A 24,871-nucleotide genomic window follows, 5' to 3' on the forward strand; every position below is an offset into this window, starting at 1 on the left:
AAACATCTGCAACTGCAAAGGGGTTGCTCAGAAAAGGTTGAAAATCTGCCTGAGGTTCCAAGGAGGTCTGAGCCTTCAGTGCTGGGAGGACAGGGCATTTCTCTGTTGACTCGGATAGAGGAAGGTCTAAGTCCTTTTCAGCACCACAGTTTTACTTTCCTACTTCATATTGCACCATGCAAATTCCTCTGGGGAAGCCTGCAATGCTCCTCTGGATGCTGGTCATCACCTTTGCTGCAGCCCTTAAAGGTGAGAGCCCCCCACCCCTTTTCCTGGGAAGAGGACATGGTGATGGGTTGTTTTTGTATTTCCCTCTGCCTGTAACCTGTATCATTCCAAAAATACTTTGCCCTTTCCTGCCCTTCCACAGGATATGTGGAGGTTGAGGGACAAATAGAAGATGGAGATCTGACATAGCCCTGCAGTACCTCACTGCCAGGCATAGAAGAGATGTTCACCAGACTGAGGGGTAGAAGGGATGGGAGCCCAAGCTAGCTCTTCCTGACCTAGGAAGATCTTAGCTCTGTCATCCCGTGGTATCTTGACCCCTCTCTCCAGATCTCCAGAGCATTGTTCAGCCCTGCACTGTCCTGATGTGGGTGGGAGGGGGGAGCCAGTTCAACTCTGGGCTTAGCTCTGGCTGGAGAAGGAGCATGGGTAGGATGGTCCTGATGCTGTCGTCTCCTTTTAGCAGATACTGCAGGAGGTAAGGGAGGTCCCAAGAGAGGTCCCAGGAACACAGGGCTATTTCTGTGCCCAGGTATTTCCATGCCCCACTGTAATTCCTATCCCATGCATTCCTGCTCTGTCACATTTAATTTATCCACATATTGGCGTATCCAACTCATGGAAAGAGAATGGTGGTGTAGGGGAATGGGAAGTTCTTTGGAGATATAACTTCTCTGTAAAAGGGAGAGGAAGGGATTGTAGCCCCCCAGCATTCTCCTTCTCCCCTACCAGACACTGCCTCAGCTGAATGGACAGTCTGTCAGTGGTGGGGAGCAACCCTGAGTGAGGGGGATAACAGGTGAAAGTAACGGGGGGCCTTTGGGCACCCTGCACCTATCCTCTTGTTGCTGTGACTGTGGCCATGTGTCGTGGAAGATATGAGCTCTGAGATGTGGCTGGTGGTGAGTGGAGAGGGGCTGATAGCACCCAGGGTTTAATGCATCTCTCTTGCATCCAAACCTTTGAACTCTGGGTTTCACTTATACCAACAGATGCCTAGTGTGTGTCAAGTTTGTCTCCTACATCTACCACAGTTCTTCCACATTGCAACATGGGGCTGCTGTGGACAGGCAAACCACCGTCTCTAGGAGTAGCTCCCAGAAAACATTTCTGGTCTTCTTCACCCTGCATCCTCAGGACCCTACAAACTAATTTTGCATGTGGTGACTTAGCACAGCTTTCAGGAGCCAGTCAAGAACAAGTCAAAATCCTGTGTGTCTGCTCACCCTGTGACCAGTGAGTTCCAGTGAGCTCCTGCCTGTCCTATACCTCCAGCCCTTCCAGTTTCCATGCCAGGGCACTGCTACAAAAGGGCCAGTGTGAAGCACTACAGGAAAGAGGATAGAAAGAGAGCTAGACACTCCTGTGAATGCAAGAGGAAGAAGAGGAGAACTACTGTTAGGGAAGAGGGAGTGGAGCAGGGGATGCCTCTCCTTCTGCTGAGTCAGGGCTGGAAGAACCTAGCAGAGCCAAGGAGGATCACAGCTCTGACACATACTTCTGCAGGACTGCAGGGTACATTTGGACCATGGTCCCACAAAGGGTGTAGGTGAGCACCAAAGGTGAACACAGCATGCTCACGCCACCTCTACCCATGCAGTGACTTGAACTGGTTTGTCCCCTGGGCTCATGTTCCCACTGCTGCTGGGAGGTGGTGATAGGTCCAGAAGGGTCAACAGGTTCCATCAGCCCAACCCAGGTCTTGACTCTCCCTTCTGGGAGTGAAGAGTTGGGCTCTGCTCCTCTCTGTGTTCCTTTGGGAATTAGTTCCTCTTCTCCCTGCCCCAAAACAGATGGACATGATCCCATAGAGGATGGGTCCTCGGCTCCTGACCTTGCCCTCTGAACAGCACTGCTGGGAGATGAGAACCATGAAGGAAGCGGATAGAGACTGGGACTGAGTAGGTCTGGGTTGCCCCAGGCCTGCACACCTCTGCCTGCTACTGCTCAACTCTAATTGCATAAGATGAATCCATGTACAGACATCATCTTCCATTTTTAGGTGGGGTGGGATGCTGGTGCAGTGCAGACGAGGGGAGTTTTCAGAGATTTTTCTGAGCATGGAGTAAGGGGAAGACATTCCAAGACAAAGCCAATAATTGCCCCAAGGAGCTGTGCAGAGTCTCACTTTGAGCAGCCTTTGGATTTTCTAGGGGCAGGTCATTTCCTGGGCAGATTTAAAAGCCTCATGCTTCCTGTCCCTCTGGGGTTCATGTGCAACTGGCAAACCAATTTCCCATGTGTCTGTGCCCTGGTCTCTGCAATCTCTGTGCACAGGGATCAGGCATAGCTGGTGAAGGGAACAGAAAGACTGGGCAGGGCTGGGGATTCCATGCTCTCCTTCTGCCAAGCTTCTGGAATCATATTTAAAGCTATGGCATGTTTAAGAGCAGCTATCTAGATTCTTATGGGTCTCCTGCCTCAGCAGTCCTTTGACCAGTACGAAGAAATATCGGTCTGTGGTGTCTGGGTGAGCCTCTCCTCCTCCTGGAACTAAAGGCCAAAATTCTTGTTTTGTGCACCCTACAACCCCAGGATGGACTACTGTACCCATAAGTTTTCTCATAGACACTCAGATCTCACATCTGCCCTGTGTCTTTTCAGGTTCCCATTCCCCAATAAAGATGGTGGCATCTGGTCCCAAGGAGGGGAAAGTTTCTGGATCACTTCCACTCACCTGTACTGTAACGGGAACACCTCTGGATAGCCCTCGATATGACTGGAATTCTGTCCGTCAGGCCCCAGGAGGGGAGCTGCAATTTCTAGGCTGGATCTATCCTTTTGGAAATAACACAGGCTATGCCCCACCTTTCCAAGGCCGAGTCACCATCTCTGCAGATAAAGACAAAAACAAGATCTCCCTGCAGCTGCATGACCTTACAGCCTTAGACACAGCCACCTATTTCTGTGCCAGGCAGAACACAGTGATGCCAGTGGAGGGAGAGGCGGCACAAAAAGGGAGAATACTGCTGTGGTGGGAGGGCCCTTGCTCAAAATGATGGTTGCCTGTACTTGGTCTGGGAAATATCAGTGACAGTTGAGGCTAATAAATGTTGGAACTCCCAGTCTATCCACGGGCAACTGAATGCGCAGTAAAATTTATAATGGAAGCTAGAAATAAAATTTCATGTGTGAATAAGTCCCATGGGCAGGCCAATCCCCAAACCCTTCACACAGCACTGACTCTATTCACAGACTTCAGCACAAGCAACAATCACTGCCTCTTCCTCACAGCTACCCTGATGCTTCCGTAATCCCAGGAATTAAAGAACAAAGGGACCACATTAGGGCATCTCTCTGGGCAGGGATGCTGTGGAGCCAGTTTAGGCACCACAGGAGGGCACATGGCTCCTTCTCTGGGCAGCCCAAATCTGCCCAAACATGTCTGTCCAACCCTCTCCTGTAAAGAAGGTGTTGTACCCTTGGAGGGTGTGAGAGACGAGAAACCAGGCCTGTGAGAAACTAAGACAAACAGCCTGGGAAAGCAAAAGTTGAGGTGTCGGGGTAGGCAGCGGGTCTGCTTGTGGCAGGCGCTGGTTAGCCATTGCAGTGGTTCTGGCCAGCTGCCTCCAATTATGAAAAAATACCTGCAGTTGAACAGGCTGAAATAGTACTTGTGCCAGATGGGTAATATCATAAGGACATAGCAAATCCGTGCTGATTATACGGATCAGTTGCATCACCTCTGGTGAATTTATTCCAAATTTCTGTGCCTTATTTTGGAGATCTTGCACGACTTTCCAACTAATCGGGTTATGATCATCATGCTGATTAGTACCAGGAGCAGCTTTAAAAACAGGGAAAGCCTGCGTTTGTAGTTGGACTGAACAGGAGGAGGACAGGAGGGAAGAACCAGGAGTGATTCGCTCTACTAAGTCCCAGTTACCACTCTCAGCTGCATATTTACGAACACCCTCCCAAAACTGCTCTGGGGATCTAGGAAGGACGGTCACAGTGGCTGGAGGAAGTGTCCATGGCGAAGCTTTTTGTTCTGTCTGTTTATCAGTCAGATTCAACGCTCGCAAACTGTCAGTAAGTTCTTTAGTGCCAGATTCATCACCCTCAGAGTCTCTGTCAGACTCACTACATACTGCTGGCTCCTCCGGGGGAGCTGATGGTGTCACGTTTATCGTATCAGAATCCTGCGAGGGGGAAGCCCCTCCAGGGTCTTCCTGTATCGGCACAGGGGGAGGTGGACGAGAATGCCCCCTGCTTTTTCCTGTCAATGGTTTTCGACCCGCTACTGCAGACAGTGTGGGATCACCATAACTGAGACCAGGACCAAATGAACTAGAGGCAGGAGTGGATTCTTTCTTTCCTTCAGCATCATGTTCCTTTTTCCACTCCTTCAGCGTCTCAGTTAGCACGCGCCATGTAGTTGCTAGCTCACACGCCTCTTTCTGTCCTTTTGAAACTTCATCCCACAGCTTTTCGCCTATTCTCTGCCACACAGTCACACTAAATGCAGTGGTTACGTTAGCTTCAAAGCCTTGCGTCTTACTCCATATCAACATTTTCTTCAGGCTTTGTTCTGGGGTTTTAACCCCTTTTCTTTTTAAAAGGGTTTTCCAGGCAGACAAAATTGTCTCCTCCTCTTTAGTTAATTGCTGCCCCATATTATATCTTAATAAGTTTTCCCCGGTGGCTCACCTTGTACGAAGGTGTCAAAATGTCAGGTCCGGACCAGGCAGAATCTCCTCTGCTCTCAGCTTCACCGGTCTCCGTCTCCGCTGCACCTCGCCCTGCAGCTCATAAAAAATCCCCTATGTTCCACTTGTATCATATCACGTCGGGGTCACCAATTGTCGCAGTCGAGACGGTCATGCGACAATTGACAATTAATTAAGAAGCAAAAGAAGTGGAATCGTTTATTGCTCTTTTACATCCTTTTTTATATCTTCTACAACTACTGCAAGCTCTAACATAATTGGCTAAGCCCATAGCAACGGTACACCCATAGCAACGGTACATGATTAGATAGCTTTCTTAAAGTTTTTACTTCTGAACATGATTCATGCAGTTCCTTATCTATGTTCAACAGTTTCACGTTTCTTGTTGCAGATGTTCACTATCCTTGCTCGTTATCTGTGGTATGCTCTCCCGCATGCAGACTTCTCACGGGTACAGGATGATCTGGCCGAGGTCAAATTCCTTCTGCTCTGCCAGGCGTTCAGCAGACCCGCTGCCTACCCCGACATTGAGGCTGATTGAAGAAATGCCTCAAACACTCGCAAGACAAAACTCTGAGTCACAGGGTGCATGCTGTGGAGGCTGAAGCTGATAACGCTGCCCGATGTAGCTGGGGGAGAGAGCCCTGTGGAGACAGGACGGCTCTGCCCTGGGGCACCTGGGCAAATTTCAAGGGCCATGTGTCCGGTGAATGAACTTTGCTTCATTATCCACAAAATGCATATTAAAGTTGACACCCCTCAATATGCTAACGAGGGCTGTCATGATCATGCTAATGACATCATCCCATGGAACACCTTACCCCTCCCCGTACATGGGATACGTAGGTCTGTGGGTCGACCTAGGGGACAGACCCAAGGAAAGTGGGTATAAATCAAAGGGGAGAAGAAAGGGCTCTCTCTCTCTCTCTCTGCCCCCCTTTCCCTGCCCCCCGGCCATCTGGAGAGAGCAGTGAAGCGAAGAAGATGGATGCCAGCAAAAAAAAAAAGACGGCCATCTCCTGGAACCCTTGCTGGTGGGATCAGCGCAGGAACCCAGACCAGTGATCTGTATTTCCCCATTCCCTCTATCTCCCTCTTTTCCTTTTTCTATTAAAAAATGCAAAGCATATTATATTGCTCGCCACAACTTTCTCTGTACTTAGCCAATTATCATGTGTTCAATTAGTACATTGTAGGTAGTTAATAAATGCTTGAACTTGGAGACTTGTTGTCCGCTCCAATTGGGGATTTGCGAATCTGAGTCACTTGTCCCCCTTGTCTGAGCGGGACGTGACAGAGGGTAGGTAGCCGCACAGCTCTGGGCACGGAAAAGTGGATGTATGCTTTGTTACATCCGGGACCTGACATGGAGCTTGAGCAGTGTCACACTGCAGCAGCATGTGTGAAATATTGCTGCACAAGGGGAAAAGCTTTTTGGTTGATGGGGCTTTTTGGGTGAGAGGATCCTGCAAGCAAGAGACTATGAGGAGAGAGGGAGGTGCCTCTGAGGGCACCTATGTGGTGAAGGAGAAGAGGGAGGAAAAGGCAAATGGTATCCTGGGCTGAATTAGGCTAAGCATGGCCAGCAGATCAAGGAAGGGGATCCTTCCCCTCTACTCAGGATTGATGAGGCCTCACCTGGAGAGCTGTGTCCAGTGCTGGGCTCCCCAGTACAAAGAGACATGGACATACTGGAGACAGTCCAGCAAAGGGACACAAAGATGATTAAGGGATGGCAGCACCTCTCTTGTGAGGAAAGGCTGAGAGAGCTGCGACTGTTCAGCCTGAAGAAGAGAAGGCTCAGAGGGGATCTTAATGAATACCTGAAGGGTAGGGTGGGTGTAAAGGGAGGACAGAGCCAGGCTCTTTCCAGTGTTGCCTACTGACAGGACAAGAGGCGGTGGGCACAAATAAAAACACAGGAGGTTCCCTCTGTACTTAAGGAAACACTTTTTTACTGTGAGAGTGACAAAGCACTGGCACAGGTTGCCCAGAGAGGTAGTGGAGTCTTTCTCCTTGGCAATACTCAAAAGCCATCTGGACATGGTCCTTGGCAACTGGCTCTAGGTGGTCCTGCTTGAGCAGGGATGGTTGGACCAGATGACTTCCAGAGGTCCCTTTCAACCTCAGCCATTCTCTGATTCTGTGATTCTAAGGTGGCTTCTATAGTTTCCAGGTCAGGCCTGCAGTGAGGCTGAGCATGCATTCCTGACAGGCACACTCACACAGTACACAGTATATACATGGCTGGCCACACAGATCAAGAAACACAGAGAACACAGCACTCATGCAAATATGAACAGCACAAACAGCTTGATATTGTTTCCTTCTGTGGCTGATCAGGATGAAAGGCCATTAATTGAAAACACGTACATACATGCATATATTCAAATATATACACTGTGGATACCTCCATCCCGGTCCTACGAACCCTACTCTCCAGTAGTTGTCCACAGCTCTGAGACCTACAGTCTCGCTCCAGTTGTTTGTTCTGAGACTTACGCACCCACCCACAAACAGACACATTCTATGCCCCCTCTCCCAGTAACTGACTATAGAAATCAAATCCATGCAGTAGCTGTCCCTGGATCCCCTGGTGTCCCAGTTGCCTCACATGTAAAGGGTCTCTCTGCTAGCTGGTCCAGACCTCTGGCCTTACCAGTAGCTGACTAGAGGCTTGGACCTCTGTCCTGTGCTCTGGTACTTGGTTTGAATCTCCTGCCCCCTCCTCCCTGTAGCCAAATCTTGGATTCCCTCTTTTCTCCAGTACCTGGCCCAGACTTATGCCTGCTTCAGCTTCCAGCTCCCAAGCCTCTTATCCTACACATTGGCTAGTCTGGCTACATATTCAATAGTGATTGCACGCATTGACGTACACACACACACAATATGCACTTCACAGTTGCTGGTACTTCAGACACAGGTGTTCTTTTGACCCATGGTTCCCCCTCCAATTTCTGGTACCACCTTGAACCAGGTATTTATGACCCACAGTGTATTTTGCAGTTACTGGCACTTAGATCTCCATACACGCACATACACACAGAATAGATAGCCCCCTCACCTAGGAATACAGTTAGAAACTAATTTTAATAAGAAGATAGGACAGACTGTGGGAATCACATGCAGGGCATGGCCAGACAAATTAACTGACCAGCCCCCAGTGCATCAACAGGTCCTTTTTATCCCCTTTTCCCTGTTTCTCCACATTTTTCTCTCCCTAAAGCACAGTGATCCCTCCTTTTAGCCATCTTTTTCTCTTTCCTTAGCATTTCTCCTGCATATTCTCACAATTGCCTTAGAGCACTTTATAATAAGGTGTCTTAACAAGGATTGAGAAGGGAAGAGGGAGGGGGTGTTTGTGTACCCCATGAAGTAGAGATATTATTAAAACAATATGCAAAGAAAATTTATCTCCTCAAAGGGCGCATAGATATGAGAAATTTCTATTATCAGCTGATAATTTCAATTTGGAAAGGTGCAAGACATTAAACCCTGCCAGCTTAATGCCTTTACCCTCCAATGGAGAAAAAGATAATCATAAATGTGTTCAATTATTAAGTGAAACCAGCAAATCATTAGATGATTGTAATTTCCCGGATCATCCTTCCAACCCTTCTTATAGATGGGCGTCACATTGGCCAATTTCCAATCAGTCGGGACCTCCCCGGTCAGCCAAGACTCTGGTAAATGATAGAAAGCGGCCTGGCGAACACCCCAGCCAGCTCCTTCAGCACCCTCGGGTGTATCCTGTCTGGTCCCACAGACTTGTGGATGCAGCAGGTCACTGACTGTCTCCTGGATTGCAGGGGGGTCGTTCTCCCAGTCTCTGTCTTCTGGCTGTGGAGGCTGGATTCCCTCAGTACAACTAACCTTGTTATTAAAGACTGAGGCAAAGAAGGCATTAAGCACCCCAGCCTTCTCCTCATCACCTGTTACCAAATTTCCTCCTGCATCTAGCAGGGGATGGAGACTCTCCCTGGACTTTCTTTTGCTACTGACATAGAAACATTTCTTGGCAAAAGGCAGGATAAGATCTCGCTGAAACTGTGGAATACAATGGACTTTTGAAATTGGTGATGAGTTGAGAGCTGAAAGTTCCTGGAAAATCACCAAAGACTCTTTGCATTGTATGTTATATCATATATATAGAGGGTGCTTTTTGTCAGCTGTTGCCACTCCCTGAGGTGATGGCCAAACTCTGAGTTGTTAATAAAGCAGCCTAGAGATACCGACAGTCTTCTGAATTCCTTTAACACTGACCATGGTTAAAGCAGGGGGTTGGGACTTGACAATCTTCTAACATCCCTTCCATTCTCACAGAAAAAGTGACAATGATACCAAGTAAAAATAATCTCTGAAGAATTTGGGTATCACAGGCTCATTTTGCTAGAGTATGAAAATACCAGAGATATAAATAATTTTACATAATTCATGGTTCTGATATGTAAGAAAACATTAAACTGACAGTTAATGTAGGACAGCCGGCTCTTGGCATTCTTAAGAAAATGTCCTACCTTAAAATCTCTAGAAGCTTATTAAAAATATATCTGGAATAAAGTAATTTGAGTTGAAAGGGCTGTTTCAATCCAAATCAATACATATTCAGTGTCACCAAGAATGGTCAACGTTTCAGTAAGAGAGTTGTATTATGAGCTTAATCTACAATAAAAGTGATTCTGGCAATGCTATTTTTAATTTCTGGCAATTTCCCTGTGGTTTATTTATCCAACAATAGAAGAGCAGAGGAAGACAAAATGCATCATTTGTAAGACATCAAAGAAGGGGTGTCACCTGACACTGAAACGAAAACACAAATATTTTTGCATGACTATTCATCATTGTGTGGGCTAGGTAACACGGTGGTTGAAGGGGACTGAACCACCCAACACAAACTGACTTCCTGAAAAACAGAAAAAAGATGAAACATACTCCACTTCCTCACAACCGCATCAACCCACAGAAAACTGCATCCTGAAGAATACGTTTGATGCTGATTGTGAAGCTATAGGGTTATCACTACATGCTGTATCAGTTTTTCTTACACTCAAATATGGCTATAGGGTTCAAGACCATTTAATTTTGAACATATAGCTATCAACACCAGTTCAGCACAGTTTACCTGCCACAGTTTAGAAGTTTCCATCCAAGTTACTCATTGTGTCTGTTTTATATCTATTACAGAGACACAAAAAGAAACTTGCCACTTCCCAAGGTATTTTAGATAGATTAAATAACTCAATCATTTGCACTTTGTGGTATGAATTTCTACAGCATTCAGGTGACTACCTCAAATGCAACCCCTGGAAGCTAAGTGATAAGACTCTAACACCATGTGGCTGGAAGACAGCTGCAGTTTTCTGTGATGAGCCACACAGATCGTGACCCTACACTCTACTACTAAGTATCACCATTGAAATGGGCCCCTCTATCTTCATCTCAACTCACAGTAAACAATGATCCTCTAACCACCACCTCAGTCTGATACTATAATTCTTCCCCACTTCACAATTTTTCCACATGTTCTGCTTCTTCAGCTCAATGATTTAAGGGATCATGCATTAATTCCATCTTGAACTTCATGATTAATATTTTTCTCCATGGACCAGGTCATGATCTGCTTGTCTTTGACCCTAAGAGCTGCAGTTTATTCCCATTGATTTTCTCCTCAAAGACCACTTCAAGGAACATTTTCTGAGTTTCTGATAATACCAGATTACCTCACAGTGATAGGAAATCTAACATCTTCATGGGCTATTAGATTGCTATAGGAGATGGGAGCTGCAGCGTCTCCACTGCTGCTAAACTCTAAGGAGGCCTTAGAGCTTTCCTGAAACGACCCAGGCAACTAATAACTTCAGGGAAGAGAGCAGGGCCAATCCTTTCTCAGGCCTCTTCCAGCAGTGGCCTCTTTATGCCATGGTCAGCAGCTAGCGGTCACCCTCCCACCTTCTTTTTTGTGTATGTTTGTTAACCCTCACTGCCATCTTTCAATAGCACTTTGGTAGATGATCAGACTAAAAGTTTTGCACCCTTTCTCCTTGCTGTCCCTTTCACTTGGGTAAATCAATCCTAAATGACAATTGCCTTATCATCTTCCTGCACATGTAAGTTTTTTTAGGATGTTAATAAATTTATCTTCCTTCTTGCCCTCTTCTAGCTTGACAACAGTTAGAGAGCAGTATTAAATCATATTTCCTTGGTACACTACCTGCGCCCATCTGTACCCAGGTCGTTTTTTTTCCATATAATGCTGTTAATGTGAGATTAGCTTAAGGTTACTACTTCAGTGTAAGAAAACCATGGCATGTCCATTTTCAAGTATTGCTCTGTTCAAACACTCTCTGTGGTGGGGGAAGTACTCATACAGATACCCTAGTGATTACATATACACATACACAAACCAAGTGATTAAAGTTTCAATTAAAGGCTTGTATCATATGGCTGTGCTTACATCCTTGCATAGCAAGGTTATCTTTTATAGCATCTTCAGTAAGAGCCAGATAGTATCCAGACACTACAGCTTTTCTTCCTTAGTAATCACTGAAGTGACAGCTGTTTTGATGTCCATCCTACACATGAGGAATGTATTCAAACAAAATTTATCTTCACTGGCATATTAAGCTTCACACGAGTCTTCAGGTGCAGGTGTTACAGATTGTTACTGATTTGTTATTCATTTGAGTTGATGATTTTTGGCGATTTTGATAAAGAATGATTAGGACTAATCAATTAAATGGAATCTCACAGAAATATCAGGGGTTTTTTTAATAAAAGATAGTGGTGTAATGTTTTAAGTAGTCACAGAGATGCAGTATTTAGTTTAAAGTAACCATACAACCAGTTACACTGATAGAGGAGGTTCCATTGTTAGACTGTTTGGTGAGGATGATTTATAACCCTGCAGACCAGGTGTTTTAAAAGCTGTATTGTGAAAGGGCTTCAAAGCATGTCAAAATTACAATGTGAGACAAAGTCCTTGAGACAAGGGCACTGGAGGGTCTTTCTTTTAGGTCAGCAGTCCATGGTGGTCGCAAAAGCAGCCCCCGACTCATTTCAGGTCTCAGCTGCACATGACTAGAATGAGGTGTGAATATGAAAATTACTTACGGGAATAAGCATATTTATGTATGAGAACTTGGTTAATATATATGACTGTATCCAATATAATCAGAATGTTACACGAGTTAGGTGTGCACTGTTGGTGAGCCGACTCCCCAGCGCACCCGGCCATTAATAAAGGAATGTCTGTTATCTACATCCCATTGGTGTCAGTAAGATCTTTTATCCCATTTTGGTGACACAGGTGGCACAAATTATGCAGAATTGTCCATCATGCAGGATTTGATTATTCTGCTTTGCACCATCCAGAGCAAAACCCTTATTTAATAGCTCCTCCCACAGAACAATATATCTCTACCTAATAAAGAATAATCATTTCTTTTTCACTTTTAAAGATACTAAAAACATGGTAAAGACTTCCTGAGGCACCAAATGACCCTCAGCACTGGCCCATTCAGAAAGAGAACAACTCTAAAGCCCCAGATTTAGTATATTACTCTTCTTTCTGGGCAACAAAAAGCAGTTCAAAGTGAAAAAACAAACCAGAACACTTCTGCAACTTTGGAGGGTTTCACTAATTGCTGTAGAATAATACTCAAACAGCTTTTACTTTTTCGTTAGACTAAAACCTGAACCTTCCTAGAGCAACAGTATAAACCTTCGTTGTAATCCTACAAGTCACAAGCAGGTACAAATCCCCTCTTTTAGCCCAGCTTCATGTCCTTGTTTTAAAATCTATGTGATTTCTTCATGTGGTATACAGGGTATATGACTACCTGTCTCTTACAAAATACTGTACAGTAAAAGGGAAGGAAGAGGCACTTTTTGAAACTAAGTGTATCACAGTGTTGAGAACTTGGAGTAGCACAGTGACACAAACACTGTAAGGTCTCATACAAAAACCTGAGACTGCAAAAGGAACAATACATTTTTGAGGAAGAAAGGAAAAAGGAAATGTGTTGAAGATGAAAACTGAAGAATTCATATGAGCATTTGTTCTGGAAGTGTATTGCTTTACTGAGCTAATAGAAAATAAAAGAGTATAAAAGCTTTAGCCTGGATCAGGTTGTTTCAAGTCACTCTACTATGAAATAATTGTTTTCTCCCCTCATGATTTTGGAAACAGTGATGACTTTGGAGCACTTTTATGGCAGTCCATTGATGGATCCTTTGGATGAACTGCAGGCATTTATTCCACTTTTGGAGGGTGGTGAAGAAAGTGGGTTTATCTGACTACATGCAATCAGTGTGGCAACAGACAAGCTTGTATTCGGAACTGGGATCACTTTTTCAGTTGAGCCAAGTAAGTTCCACTTTTTTTACTACTAATGTATTTCTTAAGTTTGTGGTGGGGTGGACAAAGGAATTGTGTGATGTGACAGCATAATGAGAAATTTCTGCTGCCTCAGATCTCTTGAACATGTGCTGTCCAACCGGTGAGTCTTCAGTTCATGTTAACAAAGCTTTTCAGGAACAACAAAGATAGTTTTCTAGCTATGTGTATCAACATTACTCAACAGATCCTCTCTCCTGTAGCTGCACTGCTAAATTTAAGACTATTTATACCCAGTGGTGTCTTAGCCCAGCTTCAGTATAAGGTGAAAGTCGTTGCTTGCTTTCTTTTGTGTAAACACTAAGGTGTATGGAAAGGAAAAAAAGGACATGTAAAAAGTTTCAGGAGAAAGTAGTTCCTATGGAAAGAGGGGATATTATTTTTTGCAGGAATTGCTTGAAATGGCACTCGTCTGAACCTGTTCTTCATAAGGATGGACTATCTTCTTCAGCTTTTGTGTGACTGTGAAAGTGGGAGCAATGGATGAGTTTGTTGGGTTGATTTTTATTGTCCTAAAACATTCAGTTGCATACCACCACCTGAACACACACACTCATGTATGTGACTGAACACATGCCAGACAGGCATGGGATTCTCTTAGGTGGTAGCTCGCATCTGTCAACCCCATATGGATATACAGCTGCCTTGAAATCTTTAGGGCATCTTACATGCCTATTTTGGGGCAGATAAATGCAGCTTTAAGTCCTGTAGGAGTAGGGAATCCAAAGATACTATTTTGAAAACATCATTTTCAAGAGTAGGACAGCAAGGTACAAGCAGCTTCTATCAGTCCAGCTTCAATCTACAGTAATTTAAACTTGCCAGAAGATATTCTACCATGAACAATCAACAAAAGTTGTTGTTGGGTGAAAGTCTAAATAATGGTATTGCCTTTTCAGACAAACACGTCAACCCTAATGTGAGGTTCAGTTTCTACACAGGAAGTATCTTGCATGTCTTTTAAAACAGAGTAATTGGCTATCAGTATTGGTAATCACTATTTGGTAACTGGTAATCAGTAATTGGCTGTGTCATGACTCCTGTTCTTCAGGAAAGAGGGAAAAAAGTCTATCTGAAAACAGTAAGCTTTAGAAACTGTTGATTCCTCCAAAGACAAAAATAGATTTTCCATGTTTCTATAAAGCTGCTATTCTGACTCTTTCGGTGTTTTTTTTTGTTTGGTTGGTTATTTGGTTGGGTTGGGGTTTTTTGTTTTTGTTTTTGTTTTTGTTTTTTTTTTTTTTTTTCATTTATGTGGAAGATATTCAAAAGGACTTTAAAACCACTAAGAACACTGCAGTAGCCGGGCCTCCTGAAAATCAACAAGAACAAAAGACAAAGAAAACATTCTTTAATCTCTACACAGTTTTTTGAGGTATCTCATCCTGAGAATTCAGTAATAGAATGGCTTAGAGATTACTTGGTTCCTTTCCTGTATACTTCTCATGGGAGTAAGCCAAGGTCCTCAAGAGGATGGAATATATATCCAATTCTGTGATTTTGTAAGATTAAGAGGGGGGAAAAAGAACAATTATTTGCGTAAGTTTATTAATTGGTTTTTGTGTGCAATACAAATAGAACTGCTCACCCCCCACTCCACCCAAAAGTAAAAAGATGTCCTAAGGATCTACAAGACATCTGTTTCTTTCAGAAGGGACAGCCAGAAAGAAGACAGAATAAATGGTGTATTTGGAATGGCACTAAACTTCTCTGTTACTCTTTAGGATGGCTCAGCATTATGCAATGAGAGAGTCTCATGACTTGGAAACCTCTCCAGAGTTCAGATAACACTATTCACTTTTTAAAAGAGGTTTATATGCCTGGGTCAAGCTCCAAATAGAAATATTACAGAAACTTTCAAATAATGGAATTTGAAAAGAAAACCTCCTTGAGACTGAATATTTGTTAGTGAAAGATTTAACCTTATCTTCCATTTTAGCAACATTATTTTATATCTGCAAGTAATCCCACTCCTTGGAATAGCACTGTAGAGTGGAGTAACTAGCTTCTCTCCCTATATGCTATGGTTAAGCCTTTTAGCCTCATCAGGTAAAGGATTTTTAGGTAATAAAAAGAAGGATCTTTTAGTATGTATCACGTTAAAAGTATATAAGGCTACCCTTGAAGCAAATGTTCTTCTTAGTGTCTAAATTGTTATGAATTAAAAAATAATATGATAATAATATTGGTTATATGATATGATTATATCATTATATTATAGATCATTATATTATATGATATCATGTTATTATATAATACGATATGATTATAATATATAATAATATTGAATAATATGATAATAATATTTGTTCTGTATTCTTACAGGTTCTCTTCCTCATTTCAAGATTGCTCAGTTAAAGGAATTCAATTATATATATTCTGGCAAAAACAAGCTTAGGATGCCAAGGGACTAGAAGCTCTAATGAAAATGCCACCCTTATATATCCTTTCTGTCTTTGATCTGCTCTTTGGAAAGCAGGAGGAAGAAATAAACACAGAAAGACACTCAGTTGTCAGGGTGCAAACATGGCTGGACTATATCTGAACTGTAAATGATTTAGCTCTCAGAAAGTATGCAGAAAATAAAGTCTGGTACTTCTTTTTCAGAGAGTCAAGAAGAAGCTTCTCCAGAAGTCATTGTACTTAAATCAAAGGAACCCAAACAGTATGACAACAAACTGAACATGGCTTGTTTGGCAAGGACTTTCTACCCTAAGAGCATCAGCCTTGATGTGCCCGAGAGTGACATTTCATATGATCTGAAGGCACCTGTTGTCACATCTGAGGGGTTGTATAGTACTATGAAGGTAACTCGAGTGGAACCAGATGCAAAGGTGACCTGCAAGGCTATACACAAGGGCAACAAGACTACAGCCAGCATAATTCTGCCAGGTACAGTGTTGTGGTCCAAATGCAATGTAATTCTGGGAGATGCATCTTCCAAGATTTTTTCTTGCCTTTTGAGAACCTAGCAGAAACAAGTAAGGACAGTCAAAAAGATATTTAGGTTCTTAGGTGAGGCCAAAATTCAAAAGTACCGAGCATACATGACCTTAATTCAACTACTTAAGCACTTGGAGTTTTCTTCCCAAAATAAAAAAAAATCCCAAACAAACAAACACCCTACCATCCCACCAACGAAACCCCTCCAAACCTCTAATATTTGCTACTCTACCTTTATCTAAGGCAAACTAATTCAAGGGACTTGACTATACATTCATGGTAAAAGAAAGTTGAAAATAACTTTTATGAAAACACAAAATAAAAAAGGTGATTTTTTTTTTTTTTTATTCCCCAAAAATCTTTTGGTTACTTTTTGATCATTTTTAAAATTGTTCTTTTCGTATAGTAAAATTCATTTCAGAGAAGAGAGAAAATAAGGCTCAACAGTCCTGTATTTTTTTTTTTCTGCAATGACATGTAGAAAGCTAATTTTTATCTTCAAATTAATCTCAGAATTAATGACCTGCCATCTGATTCTCCAATACCTTTTATCTATTTCTGTGAAAAGAACCATAGGTATGTTTTGTGTAATTTTTGTTTTATATAGCTTGGATACAATTTATAGTGTCTCTCAATTATTCAGCAGATGAAAAAACTGAAGAGTTTGAAACAGCTAATGCTTGCAATGTTACAGATGCCTCTACAAAAGGTTAGTTGTCTAAAGGAAAAACTGAGCATGGTTCTTTATTGAGGATTTAGTAACAATGTATGAGAATGCATTGTCTTTAGTACAGAAATGTCTGAACTGTAGATAATTCTTAAGCAATAAGCTGTACTTTTTGTGGACTCAACATTAAGACATGAAAAATTGCTTTCTCTGGTGCAGAAATGTCAGAATTTAAAATATATAGAGACAAATAACCTGCTCTTCCAGGTTAAACAGACTACATAACTGACATTTCCATGGGATTAAACATTAATGAGAAATAAATTCCTCACTGGGCAGACATCTCCTGTGTTCCCTGCAGTTTATACATTCATCTGTCACCTTTTCCTTCATTCCTGCTTCCCTCATCAACCTATGATGTGTGGATTTTCCTTCTTTTTTGGGAGGGGGGTCGGTGTAGGGCATGGGGATAATATCAAGATCACAGTCTCTTCCCTTTTCTTCTTTTTAAAGCAGATGTCAAAATGGAGAAAGTGAATATGCTGTTCATATCTGTTTTGTTTTTGAGAGTCCTGCTGGCAAAAAGCATCGCCTTCAATACAATCATGAGCGTCAAGCTGTTTCTCTTCTGAGGTAGGAAATACATAATTCAGTCCCTGAGAACACAGGAGGCATGTGCAAGGAGTGGCCACTTGGCTTTACATCCTGTAACCCCACAAGGAGTGACATCAGTTCAGCTGTTCTAGTTTCCATTGGATAATCCCCAAAACCTCATCCCCAAATTGCCTTTGCACCAGACTAGTCCAGAGCATCTCAGTTTCTATCAGAAATCTTGTCTTGGTTGTTTCAAGTGGCAGAGAACAAAGTGTGGATAAATGTTCAGATCAGCAAGAACTGTAAAGGCAGAATCCCAAAAGCCAACAAATTGGAAAAGTGGGACTGGAAAAGGAGGAGGCAGAATGACAAAAACCCCCATTCCAATCCATTGCAGATTAACAGAAACTCGGCACCACTACAATAAATGTGAATAAGAATTTAAACCAAACATTGTTTGCTCTTTCAGGTACTGGATAAGTGAGCCAGCAATGGGCTGAAGAAGAGCAGAAAAGAACACAGATGGATATTTTAAACACCACGGGTCAGCTTTGCTACCAATAAACATCTGAAAAATCAACAAACACCCCAGTTCCTGTAGGTTTATGAGTCCCTTTACTTCTCCAAGGTGCTCTTCAGTTAATATCATCTGGAAGCTTTCTTAGACAGCTAATACTGCGCAACACGTGCCTAGTTTAGTTTCATTAACTGTTAGAACATTTTTTGTTATTTCTTATTTCCATAAGAAATTTACCTCATCCCTCTGCTAAGCAGGAATACTTAGCTCTCCTACTCCTGTATCCATTGCACTGAAACATTAAAATTGCTTATACAGTTTTTAAAACTGAAAGTTGAAATTTATACTTGCTATGCTTTAAAAATACCATCTCTAGTCATATCACATTATTGTGTACAGAAGTAATGCTTTTCTGGTTAGGGATCCCATGCACAGAGGGAGCATTGTATAGTTTGAATTTTTAGAAGCTTTTATTAGTGGTAATTTTCTAGTGCAGGTAACTTCACTGGACCTGAAGGAATTCACTAATACAGCAGTATTTTCATTTCCATCTCTTCTTTAGAATATTTTTCTCTTTTGTTATGTATATGGTACCTGCATTTTAGGTTTTCTTAATATACACCAAAATAAAGTTTTTTTATTCTTGGTTTGCCCTATGCCCTTTCTTTTGAAAGCTGGATGGAAACTGGAAATTCTACTGTCCTATGAAGTGACCACTGAGAACTAGAAAACCACCTATTACAGCCTAGAATTCATTTTCATTAAATTTGTCTATCTTGGGCTTTCCACAGGGAAAGAGACACTCCTTGGCACATTTAAGAGACTTCAAGGAGGGCTATGAAACCCTGCGTTTAAAGGAATTTTAATAATTCGTGTCCGTTTCAAATTACTCAGGCTCTAAATTGTGGATCATAACAAAAAGAGAGATGGATCTAAAGAGAAAACAGTAAAGATGGGGAGCAATATGAGCATTAATGTGCAGACCTCAGAAGGTGAGTGAACAGGCTGCTGATCTTCCGCTCACCAACACTAGGAAGGGCCCAACAGGATGTTTTGATAGATAACATAGCTGTTTAGTTGGCAGTTAGAAAAGCCCAACAATTACTTTTGTCTCACACACTGCAAGCTGCTGCCTGCTTGAAGCAGGAAACTGTGGTTAAAACACATGACTAATCATGCTATGCAAGACAAATTGCACCTTCCTTTTAAAAACATGTTAACCACTTCCTGGGGAGCAGGGCCCTCAATGTTTTTCAGATGCTGACTGAACTGCCAGCTCCAAAATGGTTGCTGGAAGGGTGCATGGCAAAATTTATTTAACTAACCTTAGCACATTTAGTTGTTGTTCAAACCCTCACTCCTGTACAGTAGATGTGACATTTCTATTGGTGAAACCACTGTCTCTAGGACCTGCAGCTCTGAGGCTGGGTCCCAGAAGCACACTTTTAGTGTCAAAAACCATGATGATCATGCCTTTGTTTCCTAGGTATCCTAAGGGCCAGATGGACATGTTGAGCCACCTAGACTGTAAATGTTTCTTGAAACAGCTTCCTTCCTGACCCAGTTAGGCAGGCCATACTCCACTTGTGCAGTCTGACTCAGCCACACAATCAGACCAGGGTAGACTGCTCTCCCAGCATCCAGTTTCTACTACTTCCCTTGCATTCTGGCTGCTGACCCTGGGTTAATATTCCTGTAGGCAGTGCCTGGCACTCTGGTCTCCTTCCATCCTCAAGCATGGTGGTGTCCCCAGTAGCTCTTTAACATCCTCCTGCAAGTGGGGTAGCCCCAGACCAAACTGGTCCATGTGACATAGAACCTGCAGGAGAGAGCTGCCCTGCAGCATCCCTGCATTGTCACTAGAGCCCCAGGAACTCTGGAGCAGGGTCGTTGCATGGTGAGGATGTTACGTACCACATCATTTGTGGCAGTATTCTCCTTCATGGCACTTTCTCACAAGGGCAAAAACTGATCCTTTTTTGCATCTGTAGGGTGGGTGCACACTCAGAAGATTGTGGGCTGCAAGATGCAGATAAAAGCACCTGCCCATAGAAGCTGCCTTTGAGCAGTAGGCAGTATTACCAAAGGGGCAATTGCTTCCAAGCTTCCTGTTGGCATTTATTTGCTTTAACAGATCTTTCCTTCTGAATATGGAAGGAAAGACATAAGATTTCAACGCATAACATATATCCACTCCTCCTGTTAGTCCAAGAGGAAAACAATCTATAGGTCCAATAATATGCCAGTTGAGGAAACATAATTAGTAACAAAACTTACACAGAGCAATACTAGCCTTTGCCCCAGCTCAAAAAGGTGGCTAGGCTAGAAATTCAGCTTGACCTTGGCACTGGCCTCCTTGCAAGACCTTCAGAAACTGATTTTTCCAGTTTCTATAGCTACCAAACATCAGAGCTCAGAGACAACTCCCAACTTGTTTACTTTCCTCTCAACCTCCATGGACCAGACATTTCTCAAGCGAATGGAGGAACAGCAGAGCAGCTTCTGGAATTGGCCTGTGACCCTGAGACTGACCCATGCCTGTGCAGTAACTCTTGAGACCTGGGAGAAAGGAGTGAGGTAAAGGCACGTCACAGGGTAAAATATCAAGATATTTAAGAGAACAGGGCTCCAGTAATACCTTTGTCACCGAAATCTGGGATAAAAGAACTTATCGACACCAATTTGATGCAGATAAGCAGACACTCCTTTATTGACGGCCGGCCGTGTAGGGGAGTGCTCTCACCAACAACACGTGCCAGGCACCAGAATCATACACCTTATATAGAACTCACTCATACATATTCATTAAGTCTTCATACATAAGCATACAACTTCCAAGAAATCATTAACATATTCTCCTCCTATTTCCAATTCTGCGCAGTAGAGGTTAGAAATGTCCAGAAATGGGTCTGGGGTGTAATGTGAGTAGGTGGTCCATGAGTCGGTGGTCGCGATCTCCCCCTGCCGGAATTACCTTCTGCTTAAGGACACGGTTTTCTTGGCAGGTAACCTGCAAGCTGTTACGGTTACTTCCCTCAGTTCCCATTAATCCTAGACCTTGACAACTGCTTGCATTCTGCTAGTCCTATACATGTATTATAAATCAGCTTACAAATCATCTTGTGTTTTGGTTACCTATGTTTTAAGTGTTTCTACTAGACAATTGTGGCCAATCCCTTCGGCCTTGGTACGGGGCTGTACAGGGAACATTTAGAGTAGCAGCTGGTTGTTAGGTTCAAAATACAATAAATGTAAAATGATTTTTACTAAAATATCTTTTAGTTCCACACTTATACTAAAATCAAAACACAATCAAACACAATTTGATCCGTTAATAATAAAATCAGTAACACTTTGATGAGGACAGGAGTAGTTGGGCTGGGAGGGAAGTATTTGGACATGTGTTAGTAGTGAGTTCTTGCTCAGGAGGAGTTACTTCTACTCATTTGCTATTTGATAGTTGAGGCTCAGCAGCTGCTGTGGTCCAGAGAACACAGTTTGCCTGTGCATTTTCACTCAGGGCTGGCAGGTAAGAAAAGGCTGAGCTTCAGCTAACTCCAGTTTAGGACAAGTAGCAGGACCTGCAGCTGATCCTACCTGCTCCCTGGGGAAATCATGAGCCTTCAGCAGCAAATGGCAAAGGCAGAATAGGACAGAGAACTCTGGCCCTCAGGCAAGTGGAGAACTTTTTGTGATTTCTACTGGAGCTGGAGAGAGGACAAAGCTGGAAAGGGCAGAGGGACAGTGTGTGGAGGTGAACTGAGTCATCTGTGGGCATGAAACCTGCTATCAGAGCAGCATTTCTTCTTCAGCACAAAGCACATTTCTCCTGGGGTCATCCATGTGTATTGTCTGGGAAATCATCATTCACTAAACATTTCTGTTTTGGCCAGTTCACCTCCTCTTCCAAAGACAATTTCCAGGGATTTTGGAGTGAATCCTATTAAACTAGTCTGTCACAGACAATGTGTTTACATCTCCAGGTGCAGCTGGTCCCCTGCCCAGCCCCTCTGAGATACTTAGTCCTGCAGGCAAGGGGGAGGGGGAGCCCAGTGGGGAAGAAAATAGGGAGGGCAGATACAGAGTTACCTGTCAAAAGGAAAACTCAGCTTGGGCAAGGATCATAAAACTTCTGCAGTTCCGGGCCTTGCTGTTTTTTTGGAACAGACCCTTGGATCCCCATCACCTGCTGGACCAGTTCTGTAGTGCTACTGTGGTGGTGCAATTCTTACCCCTCCCTGCCCTCATTGTTGGGCTGCTTGGTGCCAGGTGTGATTCCATCCACATTCCCCCAAGCCATACACCAATCTATGGAGATAAAGACTGAATAACCTTGAGGAGTCTGGCTCCTGCCCCTCCCAATTACTTGGAAAGGGTTATACTGGCCCATCATCTCCTGATGGCCTGACACCCCTGTGCCTGGGATGTGATCAGATGGAACAATAACAGGGTTGCATGTTATTCAAATTCTTGTGCAACTGCAGGAAGGCACCAGATAGTATTTGACAAAAGTTAATTATCTTGGATCCTATAAACTGCGACCACCAGAGAGGCCCTTTGAGCTCTCCTGGATCGCAGCGGCCTGTGACCAGCATCTCCCCTGAGCTGGGACGCCTCTCAGGCACCAAAACCCTTAAGGTGTCGTCTGCTCCAGACGGAAGGCCAGGGCGAAGTCCCCCCGCTCGAGTCTCAATTATCGCCCGTTGAGGAATGCCAAGGCATTGGGAGTATTTGCTCTAAACTCGAGAGCGAAATTTTCTTTGAGATAGCTTCTATTTCACCTGTTTATTGGTGGGGGTGTGTGTGTGGGTACGTACCCTTACCCTTGTTCCTGTGTGCTTGTCCCTTTTGGGTTCATTTTACCAAATCCAAACCCCTTTGTTTCTGTATGTATATGTCTGGTTTGTGTATGCGCATGTACATATGTGTATAAATTAAGGTACCGTTAAGTAAGTTAGAGTGAATATTGTCATTTTAGAACCTGAATAAGTCGCTTTTCTGTCTGAGTTATTTTGTATTGAAAAATAGTTGTTAGTTATTAATAAATCTATATTATTTTTGTAAATCATTGTCAATACTTTCATCCGCGACAGCTACATGGTAAGAACCTCATGGCCAGGCACTTCAGGGCTTTGTTCACTGCTTTATAGTGTAATAAATTATGGTAACTAATTTGCTAAGTTAAGCAAGGTGCTGTAATAAACTATTGTAACTAATTTGCTAGGCTGGGCAAGGCGGGTAGGTACACTTGAATGATCTGTAAATGTTAAACAATTAAATGTAAAGTGTGCCATTCAGATTGGAACAATGTAACCCTGTCTCAGAAACCCCACCTAGAGCTGACATGTAACTGCTGTTTGAAGAAAAGCCCGCCAAAAGGATGAAATCATGAGGCTTTTAAAAGATCCAGTAGGAGAAAAGCGCGCCAAGAGACCAAGGCTTCGAGACTTTCAAAAGACCCAATAGGAGGCGGACATGCACCCCAGCAACCCAAATGACCCAATGGAAAAGAGCAGGACAACTATCTGACAGGAGGAGATTGGTTAAAGATGATGGCACAAGAGTATAAAAAACGCTGCTTTTTGGAACTCGGGGTGCGTGTGGCAGAGCTGCGGCTCTCCATGCACCCAGCGCTGCTTTGCCTATTGCTTCCCACCCTAAATTGATTGAACCCAAATAAAATTATATATTTTTATAAAAATTGGCTTTGTCTGATTATAACAATTTGGTGACCCCGACGTGATCTCAGTGTGCTTTCAGGACTGTGGCTTCTCGAGGGGCGCCCCACAGATTGTGGCTCGAAAGTAGCAGTCTGGGTCAGTCTCCAGAGATCAACGGACAAAAGAGAAGCAATAGTCAAAAGAATTGGAGCTCCAAAGGAAAGACTGCAGTATAAAATACCCGTAATTCTGGTGCACGAAGATCCGAACGCAGACGACGGAGTCGTGAGTATAAGGCATACCGTTCGGTTGGGTGGGATTCGGTTGCTTGTGTGTGAGAGTGTGATTGAGACAGAACCTCATTCTGGAAACAAAAGTAGTTTTGGAGCCAGGATTTGAGTTCCGAATCGAGTGTGGAGGTCTTCTAACCACGGTTCCAAACTCACGCGAGGGATTTGGCTGGTGAAGGACCGAAGCGGATCCTATAGGATTCGTGGGTGGGAGCACGGGTTCTAGGGGTACGCGGGTGGGTAAAGGGTTCAGCCCCCCCGCAGGACACTCTCACCGGTAACCAAGGGCGAGAGGAATTGCCGTAGAAAATTCCCAAGGCGAGAGGAATTGCCGTAGAAAATTCCCAAGGCAAAAGGAACTGCCATAGAAAACTCCCAGGAGGTACGTGGGTGGGTAAGATATTCAGCTCCCTGGATCTAACCCCCTACAAGGGTGAGAGAAACTGCCACAGTAAAACCCCTAGATGGGTCAAAGAGAATCAAAAAACCGGGACCAGAAAAAAATGAGTAAATTACCAGATATACCATCAGATAGCCAGTTAGGCATAATGATTAGAAATTGGAATGAAAATGGTCCTAGAAAAGGAAAAAGTAAATTAAAATTAGTCCAATACTGTATGGTTGAATGGCCAAAGAAACCTATAAAACCATATGTCTTCTGGCCTACTTTTGGATCTTTTGAAGACTGGATTTGCCAGGCTTTAAGTACATATGTTTACTCAAAAAGACCTTTTAGTCGAGAAGAAAGCGATTATGCAAAATTGTGGATCAGGACTTCACGTCCCTATCCAGCTTCAATATTTACACTAAAAAAGAATGAGAAATCTGAAGAAAAAGGGGATAAGAACAAGGAAGGGATAGAGAAAGATGATGAATGGGAACCGCTAGATAACTGGCTGCCTCCATA

The 24,871-nt window shown here is 43.3% G+C and overlaps 1 protein-coding gene across 1 annotated transcript; it reads left to right on the top strand.

Annotated features, from left to right (window-relative positions):
• Nucleotides 1-203: 203 nt before the first annotated feature.
• On the top strand, nt 204-17,535 carry LOC141965665 (immunoglobulin delta heavy chain-like). The gene is made up of 6 exons (XM_074917517.1): nt 204-249; nt 2,833-3,202; nt 13,208-13,267; nt 15,905-16,185; nt 16,883-16,945; nt 17,420-17,535. The coding sequence occupies exons 1-6, from the start codon at nt 204-206 to the stop codon at nt 17,533-17,535; spliced, it is 936 nt and encodes a 311-aa protein (XP_074773618.1).
• Nucleotides 17,536-24,871: the final 7,336 nt, after the last annotated feature.

This window comes from Athene noctua, chromosome 13 (genome assembly GCF_965140245.1).
Source record: "Athene noctua chromosome 13, bAthNoc1.hap1.1, whole genome shotgun sequence".
Classification (NCBI taxonomy): domain Eukaryota; kingdom Metazoa; phylum Chordata; class Aves; order Strigiformes; family Strigidae; genus Athene; species Athene noctua.

What these genes read in the sequence shown, in the direction of transcription:
- LOC141965665 (XM_074917517.1), top strand. Translation starts at nt 204, where the DNA reads ATGCTCCTCTGGATGCTGGTCATCACCTTTGCTGCAGCCCTTAAAG. An exon ending in CTTTGCTGCAGCCCTTAAAG is followed by an intron (nt 250 to 2,832) that starts GTGAGAGCCCCC and finishes GTGTCTTTTCAG; the next exon opens with GTTCCCATTCCCCAATAAAG. An exon ending in AAAGGGAGAATACTGCTGTG is followed by an intron (nt 3,203 to 13,207) that starts GTGGGAGGGCCC and finishes ACATGCAATCAG; the next exon opens with TGTGGCAACAGACAAGCTTG.